The sequence below is a fragment of the Rhea pennata genome, chromosome 1 (assembly GCF_028389875.1).
Source record: "Rhea pennata isolate bPtePen1 chromosome 1, bPtePen1.pri, whole genome shotgun sequence".
NCBI lineage: Eukaryota > Metazoa > Chordata > Aves > Rheiformes > Rheidae > Rhea > Rhea pennata.
The window spans coordinates 215,569,708-215,586,938 of NC_084663.1; the positions used below are offsets into that span (position 1 = coordinate 215,569,708).

Below are 17,231 nucleotides of genomic sequence, written 5' to 3' on the forward strand. Positions count from 1 at the left end.
GGTTTGATGTAAAGCACATAAATGAATTCTGCTGAGGACAGGCAATACAAGAATTTTACTACAATTTTGCAAATGTTACAAATGAGAAAAGCTGTTAAAGACAGAAACATGTATGAATTAAGTATGCCAGGGAAGCCAAGACACCAGGGAAGGTTAGAAACCACAACCCAGGGAACAGGAGCAAAGAGGAAGGGTACTTTGGTTAAATTTACAAGTTAGGTCTCAAGCTCAGCTGCAAAAGGCAGCAAAATGTTGGACAGAAGCTTCTTGAACAGGCTAGGGAAAACACAGTAACCCGGACATGAAGAACTGATCCTTTCCCTTAACGGCTAGCCATTAGGGGATACGTCAACCACAGCTTCCATCCAGAGCCTTGTGTTTAAAGGTCCGGTTGGACTTAATGCTCCACAAACACGTCTAATCCCTCTGAACCTACTTCTATTGCCTCCCCGCGATCCTGGGGCTGTGAATTTCAGAGTCTCATTAGGCACTGTACAGAAAAGGACCTTCCCTCTGGAAGTGCATCCTTCCAAACAGCTCAACTGTTCTAGTGTGTATTCCTTCAAACTGTAAATATTGGACCCTGCACCATGAACACATCCTATATGTTAACAAATATGTTGTGATGAGCTTAATACTTTATCTTTTCAGATAAGTCAAGTAGAGACAGAGGAAAGTCCTTTTGAGGAGTAAGCCAGAGGAGTGCCTCTTTCCAAGACACAAGACCACAGAGGGTTGAAAACAGCCTACGGAGTGCTTTAAGAGCAGCCTCGTGCACCACCGGCTCTGCAGGAACTGCGCGAAACCATGCTTTCCAAATCTCTCATATTAGATTTGTTTCTGTTGTGCTGTGGATGACAATGTTATCTTCATTGAAATAAACAGTTTTTCATCTCTCTCTCGCTCTTTTTTTTTTTTTTTTTTTTTTGCTTACCACAAAAGCTATCTTTTTGCTATCTTCCTGTTTTTCAAGAGGCTGTATTTCTCCAACAGTTCCCATCTCTGCTTCCTGAGTGTTTTATGTCTGATCTAGTAGCAATCTGGATTGTTACTTTATGGGCTTTGCAAACTCTGCATGGCAGGCACAAGGAAGGATGTATCTTGACATTTTGATTTTTTTTAGGCTAAGTATTGCAATTTGTGAGTCTAGTGCAACCGACTGCATGCACACAACCCTGAAAATCCTCGTCTGTGGTCAAGGCATGCTTACCGCTATGTACGGATGCATACTGGAAAGGAAGCATGCACTGCCAGGGTGAGCGGCTAACAGATTTGGGACTCCAAAGTTTCCTCCTTTAGACTGGCTGATGGAGAAGATGGATAGTTCCCTCCTGCCTGCTTCTTGCAGATATACCCAGCACCAGCACTGAAGAATATGTGAAAGAAAGAGCAGCTGTATCATTTCTTTGACTTCTTAGATATAAAAGGACCAAACAAACCTCTATCCCCCACACACACAAAAAAAGAATATTGTTTCTGTTTGAAACACTCATCCGTGAACACAGTGAGCTGTACAGTAGCTTTGTATGGGTCTAGATTTCAGAGTCATGGCAGAGGACAAGGTTTGATGGGCTCTTTGGCCATAGAAATGTCCCCAAGATCTTCTGTGTTCAGAAGCTGAATGACAACAAAGAATGGAGAAAAAAATGTTGTAACTGCACTTTAACCACAAAGACTGTGTTTTCCACAAAAAAATCTGTCAGTATTCCAAAGATTCTTGGGAGCAGTTCCCTTTCCAACTTTCAGCTCATCTACTTCAAAAGAGCATAGACAATGCCTTTAGCTCAAAACAGCTAACTCCAAGACACGGTCTTGAAGAAGTGGTTACAGGCATAAGATAGAAACTGCTTTTGATTTTTCATGGTCACTATGGAGTGTACACCGGATCCAAACCTCTTCTGCATGCAACTGGACAACACCAGCAGTTTGGATTTGTAAGTTATTGCAAGCGAGGCAGAGGCTGCTGATCACAAGAAGGAAGGTTTGTACAGAAATCTCATTGCGCAGTAAAAACTTTTGCTGCAGAAAAAAAGAATAAATTTCATGTACGTAAGTGTTAACAATGGACTAGAACACAACGATTTTCATTTCCAGCCCACATGCTGCAGCACCACAGCAGCCACCATTTCATGAGCATTGGAGAACTACCATCCTGTAGCCTAATGACCATGTTGGGTCAGAAAGGCAGCTGCCATACAGTCTGCATTCCTGAGCAAAGCAGGTAAGAATTTATACACGTAAGTTTTTATTTTCAGCTTTTTTCTTTCCAAATTCTCTCATTCTTTTCATGGAAGGAGCTCCCACTCATAAAACCTTCTTTCATCCTCCCATATCTATTCACACCAGCTTCTCCGTGTGTCTGCCTTCCCATCTCTAAAATTGAGATAATCAGTGACTGCAATGGAAACGCAATAGTCCCAGAACGGTATTTTGCTTGCAGGGAGGTCCTGAAAACACCATTGTACAACCACCCTCTCCCTGATCCTCCTCGACATGTCATAGCGACTGGACTAGTCACTATCCACTATCTCGACCAGAATAAAATACTCTTTCACAATCTCAAACTTGGTCCCAAAGGCAGGCTGTTTGGTGGCAACTAGCCTGCAAGAGAGGCAAGTCTACCAAACTTTCCAGTAATTCATCTATCCAACTTTGAGGTTTACTAAAAACGTACAAGATGTGATCACTCATGGTGTGTTGCCCATAGGAACTTGAAACAACACTGAAAACGCGCACAATCTGAGAAACAGCTCATTCCAGCAGATACCTCATCACACAGCTCAAAGTACTGACCATCATCTCTACTGCACCCATGACAATAAGGTACTCAGGAACTTCTTCATCAGATAATGGATGTTCTTAAGATCCTGGCAGATACAGCACAGGAGAAGATTCTTCAAGTGTTGGGTAAACTGTACAACTCAGCATCCAAGAAATTAGTTTTTTCCTCTTATTTGAAGACAAATTTTGCTTATTGGAGCAAGTAAAACAATGGAAAACAAATCCTCATCTACATTCTCATCTACATTCATAGAATCATAGAATCATAGAATCAGTAAGGTTGGCAGGGACCTCTGGAGATCATCTAGGCCAACCCCCCTGCTCAGCAGGGTCACCTGCAGCATGTTAGACAGGGTTGCATCCAGGCAGGCCTTGAAGATCTCCAGACAAGGAGACTCCACAACCTCTCTGGGCAACCTGGTCCAGTGCTCAATCACTCTCACAGGGAAGAAATCCCCCCTCACGTGCAGGTGGAACTTCCTGTGCTTCAATTTCTGCCCATTGCCTCTTGTCCTGTCACACGGGACAACTGAAAAGAGTTTGTCCCCGTCCCCTTGACACCCTCCCTTCAGGTACTTGTACACATTGATCAGATCCCCCCTCAGTCTGCTCTTCCCCAGGCTGAACAGGCCCAGCTCTCGCAGCCGTTCCTCGCAGGGCAGGTGCTCCAGCCCTCTCATCATCTTTGTAGCCCTGTGCTGGACTCTCTCCAGTAGCTCCATGTCTCTCTTGTCCTGGGGAGCCCAGAACTGGGCACACTACTCGAGATGAGGCCTCCCCAGGGCTGAGGAGAGGGGCAGGATCACCTCCCTCCACCTGCTCGCAACACTCTTCCCAATGCACCCCAGGAGACCATTGGCCTCTTGGCCACAAGGGCACATTGCTGGCTCACGGTCAACTTGTCATCCACCAGCACTCCCAGGTCCTTCTCTGCAGAGCTGCTCTCTAGCAGGTCAGCCCCCAGCTTGTACTGGTGCACAGGGTTATTTTTCCCTAGGTGCAAGACTCTGCACTTGCCCTTGTTGAACCTCAGGAGGTTCCTCTCCACCCAGCTCTCCAGCCTGTACCAGATGTGTATGACATTCAGAGATGTCATACACATCTAGCCCCAGAAACTTTAGTTACAGGAGTTACAGCTCCTCAGATCATTTTGTCTTAAATATCATCTCTGTGAGGCACACCAGACTGTTTCAAAATTTCCTTATTTACCATTCTTCTCCACGCATCTGTAGGGATCTCTGTGGTAACAAATTACAACAGAATACAATGGACTCTCTTCTGTGTCTTGGAGAAATACAGATGCCTCTCATTTAGGGTGAATGGATTTTTTTTCTACATTGGGGGCTGGCATCTAACACAAAACTGAGTAGGTCTGTGCCTTCATCCATAAATTCAGAAATGATAACCTCAGCCTTCACTAATTTAATTCTTAAATTCTGAGCAATACCTTTTCAAAAGCTCACCCATCACTCAAAAAATCTCTTAAAATCCATCTAGTAAAATTTCTTTGATGAAACCAGACCTTAAAGCATGGTAAGCTATTGCTTTTTCTTCTGAACCTCTCCAAATGAACAAAGGCTGCTGCTCTGGGCAGTGTTAGCATCCAAGAGGAACACCTTGTTTTTCACCAATGAACAATTTGAACAAGCGAGATAGGAACATGTCTTCGTCCACACAGCCTTATTGGGCTGTAATACTGCAAAATTCATGTCTACTGTGGTAATCTGCCCTACACAGCAGATTTATACTGGAGTGGCCTTTCTTTCAAGCTGAGTAACATCTGGGGTACAGCAACAGCATTGTGGGTCTGCACATACACACACATACACTCCATACGGGGATGGATTTCAGTTTGTGCAGAAAAACTGCAGTGAAGTAAGTCCAAATAATGCTGTGCCTGTCTCTTTTCAAACTTCTGAGGGTGGCTCAGCTACAGAAATGGTAACTGGGAATATTATTTTTATCCTTGTGATTAACTGCTGTGTAACATTCAGACTGAAGACTGCTTGGATATCCAGGAGGCAAGTAAGATTTCATTCCATTTAAAGAGTTTGTCAGAGTTCTCATGCTCATTATTTCCATTCCTAGCTCCTTCAGTTTCTTTGCCCAACCTACACATCCAAAAGGTTGCCCAAAAACAGATAAAACACTAAGCATGTGAGCAGAGAGAAACAACTAAGGCTGTGCTCTACAGTCTCCTCCTCCTTGCCAGGCTCTCTGCATCCACAGATCCTGCTGCAAAAAACCTACCTCAAATGAATGTTTTTTGGTTGTTCTAAATATATATTGCAAAAACACAGCTTAGACTGCTCCCGTTACTCCAGCTCTGTGGCAATTTTTTCCAGATTTACCCTTTCCTCTTCAAAATATTGAGATTAAAATACTCATTTTTAGGAAGAGGTGGTGAAAAAGCCCTAAAGTATTGTTCTTGTCACGCAAATCTCAGTACTTGGAAAACACTCTGCATTGTCCAAAATATTGGTGGGCTTTTATTCTCTTCTCACACTTCTCAAATTTGCTTCCTCAGTCCACTGGAATATGAAAGCTAAGATAAAATAAAAGACTAGAATGTGGAAACAAAAGCATTTTCTCGTGCTCTGCTCTGTCTGATATCCACTATGTCCAGTCACTGCCCTTACTGTTCTGCTGTGTGCTCCCTTTCCTGAAATAGTGGTCATCACCAGGACATAATTTCCAGACATTTGTCATCACATCCTAAATGAGTCCACGGAGTTTAGCAGAGTTCAGGGAGCCAAACCACAGCTCGCTGCCAAATGGAGGCAGTCGCGCTCCCACCCCTTCCCGTGCCATTTCTCCTCTGTGTGCTCATGTCCTGCTGTAGGTTCACCTTGTGCTGCTTTGGGCACTTGTCCATCTTGTGTTATGCTTATATCCTGCTATTAATGCACATAGATAAGAAGAGAGTCAAAGGGAGAAGGTGACAAAGGCCTGACTCCGAGTCAGCTTGAAGCCCTGAACCCCTGAATGCTTCATCTTTCTGTACTCTGAAAAGCAGCTGGTACAGCCACAACTTCGCTTCCTAGCTAATCACAGCATGCCTGTTCCTGGTGAGAGTCTACCACCCCGCCCACGACTATGAGTACAAACCTTTGACTAGCTGTAGAAATTGCTTAACTTTCCTAGCCTCAGTCTCCCTTCCCTCTGCAGACATCCATAGTAGAGACCTTTCTCTGGTATCTGAGGATACACTACGAAGACTTTCAAATGAGTTTCAGCTGAGAACCCATCCTGCTAGGGATTAAAAGTCACACAACAGGCAGTGAAAATGCCAGAGATTGAGGTCACAACAGCAACACTCCTATACTGCTGCTGCCTTTTTCTGCCAGTTAACTCAAGATGAAAAAGCAATAAATGCATGCAGTTTGGCTTAACTTGATGTTATGCAGGAAGATTACTGTGCCGTTACATACTTCATTAATGGGTAATCACATAACACCTCAGATTTCAGAGACATTTTAAGAAGCACATTCTTTATATCAAAAAATCTGTGACGCATCCCAGTCTGTTTGATTCAGCTTTTTCACAAGATGCTTACTCAACATTGTTTGCTTTTTAATCACAGTACATAAAAAGAATGGGTACAACAAGGTTCTTCAGATGCTGCACTGCAGAAGCACTGAATACATTTCAGACTGCTGAGCTATTTTACAAAAAGGGATAATGAGAATGAAATACTTTTTCCCCTGTACATGAGAATTCTTGCCACCTCTTTTCTGAACAGCTGTAATAACTTATCTTGAGGTGACAGAGCAAAAGGTGTCAGGAACGTAGCTACTAGTGAGGAGAAACGCTTTGCATGTCTACCAGCTCGTGTTACTGCCTCCAGAGCAGAGCGCAGCCACCCGCCTCTCGGCTCTGCTACATGAAGGAAGGAGTTTGGCTTTCTGCCCTTGTTTTCTCAGCACTTCCTCCTCCATCCCCGGTTTTGCTTTTGCTTCTCACTCACTTCCTCTACACTGACAGCCCTTAAATGGCCCTGAGCGCAGAGATTAGATAGCACAGTGACTACTGTCCTCCACAGCATCCTACCATCTCTCCCAGCAGTTCAAAGTCCCCAGAAATGGCCCGACTAAACTGCCCAAAGCATCCTCATTCCTATCCGACAACTTCTGTTGTCAGTTCTCCCGACGCTGACAGCATGCAGAAAGATGAGGGAAAAATAAACAGAACTGAATATCATGTAATGCAGGGGACATGGTATGGATTAAAAAATTCACATTCAGGCGTAATTCTGCAAAAACAGTCATTTTTCCTCAGAAGTTGTAGGCTGCCACCTTGCAGCATTAGAGAAAATAGACACAGCTTGCCTCGCAGCACCATGTGTGCCAGCTAAACCCTCGCCGGAAGACAGAAAAAGCACAAAATTCTGTATACTCAACAATTTCAAATTACCCCTGCTGACCCCGGAGCGTCACTGTTACACAGAGCGGGCCCACAGCTGGAAGCAAGTTAGCAGCAGCAATCCTTCATCACCTGATCAAATGCAAACATGGAAAAAAACGATTAAGAGCATGCGTGGGTGCAGCCAAAGGTGCCAAGCTGACAGATAAGAGTGGTAATCTCCTCCGGCGAATGCCAGGCCTGGCCCCATAATCTTGCTTTATTTCAACAGCATTTTCCCAGCGCAGTGGGGGCTGACTGACATCTACATGAGGATACACGAGGCTTGTCAGCCAAACAGCGCTTAAAGAGTGACAGGGTGTTAAAAATAAACAAAAAGGGAACTGGCATGCAAGCGTGCTGTTACACTGGCAGGTGTAAAGGCAGAATTAATGCTGGCTTTGCAATTTTTTGAGACTTGGGAGGCGTCTGAATTTATGCGAACGACGGGGGCGCGGACAGCTCTGCCCTGCGTTATCAGCCGCGCTGTGCGCAGGCTCACGCACCACCCCGCCGAGCAGCGAGAGGCAGCGGCGGCTGCTCCCGAGGGAACAACGCGCCGCTCCGCGCCTCTTCCCTCAGCGAGGCGATTCCCGCCTGGCGGCAACCGGCCGCAACCGGTCGAAGCCGGCCCTGCCGCTGGGGGGGGGAGGAGGGGTGCGGGCGGAGGGGTTGCGTCACTGCGGCGCGCCGCGCGGGTTGCGTCACTGCGGCGCGCCGCGCGGGCGTTGCCATGGAGGCGGGCGGCGGCGCGGCCGAGGACGAGTGGCTGCTCGAGTCCCTGCGCCTGTGAGTGGCGCCGCGGGCGGAGGGCCCGGGGCCCGGGGCTCGCCGGGCAGCGGCCCACCTCCGCCTCGCTCTGCCTTGCAGGTACGAGGCGCTCCACACCTTCGAGCTCCAGACGCCCACCCGCGTTATTGAGTGGGCCCGAGGGAGCCGTGAGTGCCGGGAGGCCCCGGGGGGAGGGGGCGCGGAGCGGGCCCGCCTGGGCGAGCGGGGAGCGCGCCCCCCCCCCCGGGGAGGGGGGTGAGGAGCGGCCCCCCACCACCCCCCCGGGGAGGGCGGGGAGCAGGTCCCCCTGGGGGGGGGGGTTGGGGAGCGGGCCCCACCGGGGAATGGGTCTTACAAGCCCCCAAGGGAGACTGGGTTGTGCTGGGAGAGGAGGAATCAGGGACTGGGTTGTACCAGGGGAGGAAGGATTGCTGGGCAGGGTGGATCAGAGTTCAAGCTGGACCCTAGCAGGGCTCTGGGGTCTGACCCCGGGTGGGCCGGGTGGGGGGGTGTCCCTCACCATGTCCCTGGGTCCCCCCGCCCAGGTGTCTGCGTGGCTGGGTATGGACACTCCGGTGGGAACGAGATCCTGCAGTTGCTCCCACCCCCAACGCTGCAGTCAAAGGAGACTCAGGTGGGTGTCGTGGCCGGATCACCACTGGACCCCTCTGTCCGCTCCGGCATCACGCAGCTGGAGTCTGCCAGGCGACTCAGTGCTGCCTTCAAGCTAAGCCTGCCTGTGCTGGGATGGGGAAGTGCCAGGCTTGACAAGCCACTTTGACAGCGGCTCAGCCAGGTCTCAGCAGCTTTGGTCCATAACGAAAGCATATGAGTCACCTGGCTGCTGTCCAGTTGAGACAGTGCCTGCTGCCAGTCCAGTCGTGCCCTCCTGTCGCCGCTCTGCAGGCAGGTAGTGCCATAACAACTTCCTCTTGAGGGGTATGGATGAAAGCAGGTGGTTGGGAAACATGAGGACTGAGGAGACTGAGGCAAATGAGGAGGAAGGGACTTGTCTGAGATGCATTATCCCAGAGGACCATGTTGCTGTCTTAGCTGGTGTCTGCCAGGGTGGCACTTGTGACTTGGCACAGTCCAGAGAAACCCCACTTGTGAATGCTGCTTCACCTCCTGGGACACTTGATGTAGCATTGGCATCTCTTTGCACCTGTGGCAGGCCACGTGGTCCGCGCTGTGTGCCGTATTTTCCATGGTGCTTTTGCACTTTGGTCTTCTCAGCCCCTCCAAGCGAAACAGGAACGCTGAGGTTGGCCCTCAGGCGGGTGACCTCTAAGGTAAAGCAGAATGCGGTATTTGGTCCCTGGGTAAGCAGGTATTGGTCCTGAGCCAGGCGTGCACGCGCTGTCAGCAGCCCAGTCAGAAGTTGGAACTTGTAGCAGTAGTTATACAGAGATATCTGAGACATTTTAACCTCTCCTAAATAGGACCTTAAGGCTAATGGACTCATGCTTCTCAGCAGTCCCTCGTTACATGCTGCTGAGGAGTGCTTTACTGTCCGAGTCACTGAGTCCTGTGTGACTTACGTTGCTTATGTTCAAGCTCTCTAATCAGCCTTGGGACCCCTTGCATTCTCCTGGAACACAGGAGTCCTCACCTTCTGTGCTAAACTGCACAGTACTTCTCTGTCTCTCTTCTAGAGTTCTTGGCAGTGCCTTTCTCCGCATTATTTTCTTTCTTCTAACTATTTTTCAACTTTTTCGGGATCCTGTGATCTTACTGTTTAAAAAAGCATTAATGAACAAGCAAGACCATGAGAGGCTTTGCCTTATGTTTTTGTCCTTTGTGGGACAGCTGACCGCATCAAGCTCTGCGTCATTAGAAGTGAAGAAATGACTTTGTCTGCCTCTGATTTCTAGGGTCTGTGTCCAGAGAGAGATTTCAAGGTGGAATGTGGTGGATTTTCAAACCGCCCAGTGTACAGCCTGAAACATGTTCCAGACACCAGGTATAGCTGCGTGGTCTTTCCAGGCAATGCCGGAGAGGGAGGTGGGGCTTGTCCCTTGGGAATGCCTTTTCCTTGCCTTCCACTCCACAGATACTGCCAGTTTTAAGTGCAGTATGAGCCTGGGTGAGGAGGTGCTGGCCAGTGACATGTAGCAGTCCTGCTAATGTCTCATCTTTGCATTTGGAGTGGAGCAGGCTGCAGGGTGCTCAGTAAAATGGAGGACACCCTGTAGCTGCAGTACTTAAGGCTGCTGATGTGCGTGTCTTGTGAAGCAGCTGGCTCTGTTGCTTGGTTCCAGTGATGTTATTATGAACAAGTAGGAAAAGAAACAATTAGAGAGAGGAGCCTGATGACTTCTGGCAGGAATATGGGAAATTATTTGCATCTCCTGATCCCTGCAAGCCTTTAAGGCATTCCCTGTGGCAATGGAATTGAAGCTGTTGGCATGGATTGCTAGATAACTTGAATCTTTGGCTTTGAGAAGTGAGCCAGCAGGGGCTGCTGAAATTGGTGTTGATGGCTCACCTGGCATCTGTCCCTATTTCACTCCTGAGCAAGGCCTTTTCCTTCCCCCCCACTTCTGCATTTGGAGTTCCATGGAGTAGAACACCTTCTGGGGGCTTCTGCAAGGCTCTGGGGCTCAGCTCGTAGAGCAGGATGCTAACAGCTGCTGTAGCTGCTCTATAAGTGCTTGCGTGTACAGATTCAGAAGATTTTCCCACAATTATTTTAAGGTCGTGCAAACACTCTCTCTGGCTGGTTCACTTCACTTGTTCTGCTCTTTCCTCCTGTGCAAGACTGTGTTGCACTTCTCCCTGTGAAGCTGTTTGCACCTTTCTTCATCTAGTGGTGTTGTCAGAGTGCTAATAAAATGCTGTTGCCATGGATTGCATTTACCTGGGCTGCAGAATTCCCTGGTATGAGGAGTTGGGGATAACTGTCTTTTTTGGCTCCATCTCTGCTCCAGGCACAGATAGGAGCTCCGCAGCATAGGAACAGTGGCAGAACACAACTGTGCCCATCACAACTGATTTGTCCTGGGCCAGGAGAAGGTGGCTGTTCTCTGCTCCTGAAGGATTTGTGTTGTTTTTTTGGTTTTTTGTTTCCTCAGCTTGTTGGTGACGAGTGGCCCACCAGACAGCTCCCTCCAGGTCTGGCAGGTGTCAGCAGAGGACTCTGGTAAGGGAGCATATTTCTGGTTTTGAGTAGTTTCTCATTGCAGTCTTTGATTTGGTAGTGTCACTAGCAACTATCCTTGCTGGTCTCTCTGCTTTCTGGATATAAAATGAGGAGAGTCAGTGAAATCCTAGGAATGCCTTGCTCTGCTATAGGTGACTGCCCCTGCGTGGGAATGGCTGAGGAAGGGCATGGAGGCAGGCATCTTCACTGAATCTCTTCAAGTGATGAAAGATACAGACTTCACATTTAAGTCTACGTCTACTCCTAAGGCGATCAGCTGATTTAAGCCTGGCTCAGTAGCTTTCCACTCTTTGCTCTTATTTGTGAGCTGTTACTCATACAAACAAAAATCCTACTCATATAATTAGCATAATATTGCCTTAATAACTCTAAGGGTTAGAAATAGTTCTGTACGTCAGCTCTTGGGAGGTACCATGAATCGCCTCACTTCTTCAAGCCTCTGGTTTGCTGCTTCTGGAAAAGGGTTAATGTTACTTTGTTTTTTCTTCTCTGGAGATATTCAAGGCCCGCCTGGATTCAACCCTGTCTAAGATGCTGTAGGTGACCCTGCTTGAGCAGGGAGGTTGGACTAGATGATCTCCAGAGGTCCCTTCCAACCTTACTGATTCTGTGATTCTTATGAAACACTTTGAAACCATCAAAAAGGAAGTGCAAAATGTTATTAGGAGTTTGTTTACTGTTTTTAATTGAAAGTAAACTTCCTACGTCATAACTTTTTCCATGGAATTTACTAGATTTTTAAATGGCTTGTTATCTATCCTTGCATGATATGTTGGGAAGAGTGGCTTTTGTCTGGGAAGGAGGTTAGTTATGATTTGATTTTTGTACAGGTTTAGTGGGTCACTTTGCATCAAAGATTGGATTACTTGCACCCTGACCGTTTTTACAGCTGCTTGTATCTCTCTTCCAAATAGATGTTATTAAATCTGTAAGTGCCATTCCTACAGAAAATGGCACTGGGCAACCTTGGGCAAAAATTGCAACAACTTCTGCCAGAGCCCCGTGGGTCCTTCATGGCTCAGGACTCAACAGCATCCAAATTACGGAAGTTGAATCAAAGAAAAATGTCTACATGGCAGGTATTCAAGCAAAGTCTAATCTTATCTGTGTTTGGAAAGTTGGGGCTTGGGGAAAGCAGGAGTGTAACTGCTCAAGTGGGAAACGCTTCACCCCATTATGGGGTGCTTTCAGGTACATGCCGAAAGGCCTGAAATTATTTTTAAAAGTATGATTGTATAGAATAAAGAGATCACAATGCTCTAGTTAAACTTCAGCTTCTCACTGCTGCTCTTGGCAGTGATTTTCCATGCTGCTGACTAAGATTCATGCTCCTCTGAGAGCTCCACAGACAATTTCAGTCCAAAGAATCGGGTTAGCAGAGGGCCACTGTGTGTGTTGTTTCCTTATGCTAATTGGTTTATATAGAACAATGTGGATTAGGCAGTTCTCATGTAAGCAGCTGTGGCAGCATATTGAAGTGGAGAGGAGGAGGATGAGATCTCCACTGAGGAAGGTGACAGGGCCATAACATCCCTCGTTAACTCTGACTCTTTTGGGGGCTGTTTGTCACCAGCACTAACCAGGTAGGTGCTATCCCAGAGTCACGTCACTGGGTGTCCTTGAAATCAGCATCAGTTTGGTTCTTGGTAGCTCTGCGTCATCGTGGGATCTAGCCATGCGGATGGGAGGAGGGGTCGTGGCAGCTTCGTTAAGCCAGGCCTGCATCACCTCGAGATGGGAAACCCAGATCCAGCTTGTCTGAGTGTGAGGATTTGCAGAAGCAGCTGCTACCTTGTAACTCATGGAGAGTTACCAGCACCTGACTGGGTGCATTCCTCAATGTGCCTGTCCTGTCAAAAACATTGGTTGAGGGTGGAGAGATTAAGCAAGTGCTGTTTGGAGACCCTAAACTATTTAGCTGTTATGATCTTTATTCCAAGTCTTCCCAGTGCCTGCAAGCAAGGAAGATGCCTTCTCAATCCAGCATATGGGTTTACCTGTTCAGTGAGACTCAAGTCACTTCATTCTCTGGTTAGGAGAAAGGGGGTGTGTGTGTGTATGTCCAGCAGCTGTAACTCAGCATGCTGAGCAAAACGAGGCAGAATCAGCTTTGCCCAGCACGTGAGGCTCTCCTGAATCCCTCTGTAGTGGGGACTCATTGCTCCCGCTGCTGAGGATAGTGCTGGAAATATGTGCTGTGGGAGCCCTGAGCTATGTCAGGTCCTTCATGGAGCACATGCATTAGTCGCGGGCCTGCCTGGCTCCTCTCACATTTTGAAGGATGCAGACCATGCCCGCTTCACATAGAACCTGTGCAAAGATGATTCTCAAGCAGGTTCTCAATCTCTGCTGCTGGCTGTGCATGAAGAACTAACTAGAATTGTTTGAAAGCCTCCTCTAGGGCTAAGGCTAAAAATCTGCTTCCTCAGGCAGGATGTAGCAGAACCCCGTTATGCAAATATTTCTGATGGCACTTGAGATCTACCTCTCTTGTTTGTTTGTTTTTTCTTTTAGCCTCCAGAAACAGTGAGGAGCTCAGCAATGTGGCATTCCTGGATTGCAACACGTTGCTCATCTGCTGTGTGAAGGGGCAGCTGTGCCTGGCTGACATTCGACAGCCGCAGAGTCCCTTGGAGGCTGCGTCCGTCCCCTCGGCGCCGTGTGGCGAACGGTGGTGCATGGGAGTCGGGCGCGGACCTCAAGGCTATGACTCAAGCTCCCACCTGGTAGCTCGCCTCTCGAGTGGAGGGCATCTTGCCTTAACAGATGTAAGAAAAACCTCTGAGTCCTTGGCTTCAGCCAAGTGCAGAGTTTCCTCTCCCAGTTCAAATGCAGAGTTCCTATGCATCTCTTGGGCTCCTGCTCTGGAAGGCTGCCTTGCCATTTCAGGTATGTAGTTTGGACAGAGGTCTTCTTTCCTGGATGCTGTTTGATCAGTGTGTCTTTGCACCAAGGCCCAATTCACCCCATTTCACTTTAAACACCCTTTGGAGGCACCCGATTAGGGGGACTGCTGTCCAGAGCTGCCTCTGGAGCCAGCAGGGAGACAAGCTAATCATCTTCTGCAACTGTCTCTCTCCAATTACTGCAGAAGGAGCCCAGGGCCTGGATGTGGTTCTGTGGACTCTTGCTTCCCTCTTCTGAGAGCAAAGACCACAAGCCCTGAGATGGTGCCCTGTTAGTGCCAGTGACTGCCTGGCAACTGGGATGTTGCACCAACTGGACCAGCTGAGCAGCAAGGCTGCCTCTTGGCCAGTGTGTCGCAGCTTGCGGTGAATTTGCAAGCTTTTGGGGTTTGGCCTATGTTCTGAGACAAGCTCCTCAGAGGCTTGGGCCCTCTGCTCTCGTAGACCTTGGATCTGGGCTTTTGTCCTCGTTTTCCTCAGCAGCCCTGCAGGGAGGAAAGTTTAGCCCAGAGGGGCAGTGTGAGCAATTAGTTACTTTTTTGGTCTCTCTGACTCCCTTTTATTCAAGGTTTTGACGGGACTGTTCACGTGTATGAGACCCAGAGCTGGGATAGCTCTGGCAGGGAAGCAGAGCCGCTCTTTGTTCACAAAGGCCACGCATTCAGCGGACTGGATGGCAGCGAAGGCCCTCCCCTGGTCACAGCGCACACATGGCACCCACAGAAACCAAGAACTTTATTGTCGGCAGCAAGCGATGGCTCTCTGCACGTTTGGGACTGGGTTCAGTCTCGTGGGAACTGTGGGTAGATCATATTTTGGTGAGATTCGGTGCATTTCCTTTCTATGGTCTAGTTTGCATAAGCCGTGAGATACCTCTTTACTCGCAGATGTAACTAGCAGTCCCAAGTGTAACAGATGCTATTTTAATATAGTAAGAATTTGGATTGTGTTACTTGTTCTCATGTTTACCAGCCTTGTTCAAATTATAGCTGCAACTGTGTAATAGCTTGTAATGCTGATTGTGTCTACCAGCAGAGAACGTTGTGCCATCATGTTGTCATAGACCCACATACTGTGCACCATAATATTCAGAAGAAGCAGCCGAAAACATGTGAGTGCGGTTTGAGGGAATGGATTTTTCTGTGGTATGTTTAACCTGGTATTTTCCAAGCCTGAAACACCAGCAGGAAAGCTGCACACCCTACAGGGTTTTGGCATCTCGTAGCCTGTGTACGTCACGAATAACGGCCTCAGCTGAGGAAGTCACAGTGTGAAAGCAACCCACCCCGCTGCAGTAGGCACAGCCTTCAGAAGGCATAGGAGCAGCCTTTCAGCCCTGGCTTGCCACAGGTTTTGGCCTCCCACTGTGTAACTGGAGAGTACCTGAACTAGTAAAAGGTCTCCATAGCTTGTGGGCTTTTTACCACCAGCTGAAAGCTTAAATTTGGTTTTGTTTAAGTTTGACTTCTTGGGTCGTGGTAGTTTGGGGAAGCCAGACAGCAATTCTTATAACCACCCCCAGCTGTTTTCAAGGCTGTACTTGGAAGTCCAGTGGCTGATCCTTATCCCGTATGTAAAGGACAGCATGTTCCACTGAGATATGAACAGCTGGGAGAGGAGGGTTTTGAGAGCTATGGCAGAGGCTTGTCAAGGGCAGGGGAGGGGGTGAGCAGGGTGTTGCTCACTTGGAAAACCGGGACCTTGCCCTGCTGTGGCACATGGCATTACCTGGGCCAGAGCAGCCAGCCAGAGGAGACTGGATCTCACCACCCTTTCTGTGCGTATCTGTGCACGACCTACCAGGCTGCTTCTCCTTTGCTCCGCATCTGAGCATCCAGTTGTTTTGCTGTTGCCTCTTGCTAGTAAGTGTCCTCCCGCAGGTACTTCTCCAGGGGGTTGACAACTGCCACATTGCTTCTTGCAGGGGTGCAAAGCCTGGGTTGAAGTTGAGGTGAGAATGGACTTGAGGACAGGCAAGGGGGATGGGGACACTGTGAATCAAGGTCAATGTTGTACTTTGGGAGAGCGGTGCTTAAAGTGGCTTAGGAAGTCTTGGAATTGGGAAAGGGGTGTGTAACACAGCATAGTGTAGGACTAATTGAGCAGTTTACCTGCAGGAACTGACACTGAAACCTGTTCCCTGTCTATGCGATAGCAGGCAGAAACACCGCACTGCTCACCTAGTGGATCTCCTCCCAGCACGAGCCGTGTGGGCTCTTCCAGCCCGTGATGGCAGGAGATGATAACCAGAACTTCGCTGCTATAGTACGAGATGGGCAGAGCACGTTCTGCCTGAGACTGTGAGGACCCTGTAGCTTGATGTTTTGCTGTCTGCCAAGGCTGTGTTTCTGTCACCAGCAGCAGTGGCTGGCACACGCAAGCAATGCCAGCATGCTGGTGCTGGGTCACTCAGCATGTGCAGGTCAGTGGCTTGCTGAAGGAAACAGATCCCTGCAGCATAGGTGAAGGGAATGGGCTCCAGTCTGGAAGCTTATGGCCGAGAAGTTTGGAAATGCCCTCAATTCTCTCCCCAAGAACAAGGTTTGTGAGCCCAGGTAGCCTCAGCATAGTTACTTTCCCACCATGGTTTCAGCCAAGCAGGCAGGAGGGTGAAAGGACAACCGCCCCAGGTAGTGCCTTCTGTGCTCAACCCAATGGTGACAGTCTAGGTTAGAGGAGGAATTGACAGGGATGTTACTGCTGCTGTGATGCCTTAAGGCTTTCTTGGTTCTTCTTGTGTGGGTGGATCAGACAAGCTGTACCAGGAAAAAAAAAAAAAAAAGCCTGTTCTAGCCCGACAGGGGCTGAGCACCTTGGCAGGAATGCCTGGTCCTCCTCTCCACCCCAGAGGGTCTCCAGCAAAACCAGTTCAGCTCTGCCAGTGTCAAACATACATGAGGGGAGATCTGGCTGGAGACATGGAGAGGTTCCAGGAGAGCAGCCCAAGCTAGGGGGTGCCAGGAGGGCTCCTGACTCTCTGCTTCTGCTCTTGTCTCTACCTACTTGCGGTGGGAGAACAGGGTCTGCCCTTTCTGAGATGTCCAGGTTCATCAGTTTAGGAGATGGCCCTTCTGGGTGCTATGGGTAGTCCTGGGAAGGAGAGTGTGCGGCTGTGGTATGGGTTGTGTGCAGGGTTGGAGGGTTTTCCAAATGAGATCCAGGAGCTGAAGGGACCTTTCCCAGGCATCCCTGGGAGTGGGGGTTCAGCA

The 17,231-nt window shown here is 48.6% G+C and overlaps 2 protein-coding genes across 2 annotated transcripts in view; both read left to right on the forward strand.

Annotated features, from left to right (window-relative positions):
* LOC134146248 (disintegrin and metalloproteinase domain-containing protein 9-like) overlaps positions 1-693 on the forward strand; it is a 38,552-nt gene extending 37,859 nt beyond the window's left edge. Inside the window, exon 21 of the mRNA XM_062586584.1 lies at positions 652-693. Coding sequence (XP_062442568.1) covers positions 652-693 — 42 coding nt within the window. The remainder of the gene's footprint in view (positions 1-651) is intronic.
* A 7,214-nt stretch (positions 694-7,907) lies between these two features.
* WDR73 (WD repeat domain 73) lies at positions 7,908-15,025 on the forward strand. The gene is made up of 8 exons (XM_062578590.1): positions 7,908-7,971; positions 8,053-8,120; positions 8,499-8,587; positions 9,828-9,916; positions 11,028-11,095; positions 12,031-12,195; positions 13,631-14,005; positions 14,591-15,025. The coding sequence occupies exons 1-8, from the start codon at positions 7,916-7,918 to the stop codon at positions 14,827-14,829; spliced, it is 1,149 nt and encodes a 382-aa protein (XP_062434574.1). The 5' UTR covers positions 7,908-7,915; the 3' UTR covers positions 14,830-15,025.
* The last annotated feature ends 2,206 nt before the right edge of the window (positions 15,026-17,231 follow it).

Coding starts and splice junctions, on each gene's coding strand:
- WDR73 (XM_062578590.1), top strand. CDS start 7,916: ATGGAGGCGGGCGGCGGCGCGGCCGAGGACGAGTGGCTGCTCGAGTCC. Junction 12,196..13,630: donor GAAAAATGTCTACATGGCAG/GTATTCAAGCAA, acceptor TTTTTCTTTTAG/CCTCCAGAAACAGTGAGGAG. Junction 14,006..14,590: donor AGGCTGCCTTGCCATTTCAG/GTATGTAGTTTG, acceptor CTTTTATTCAAG/GTTTTGACGGGACTGTTCAC.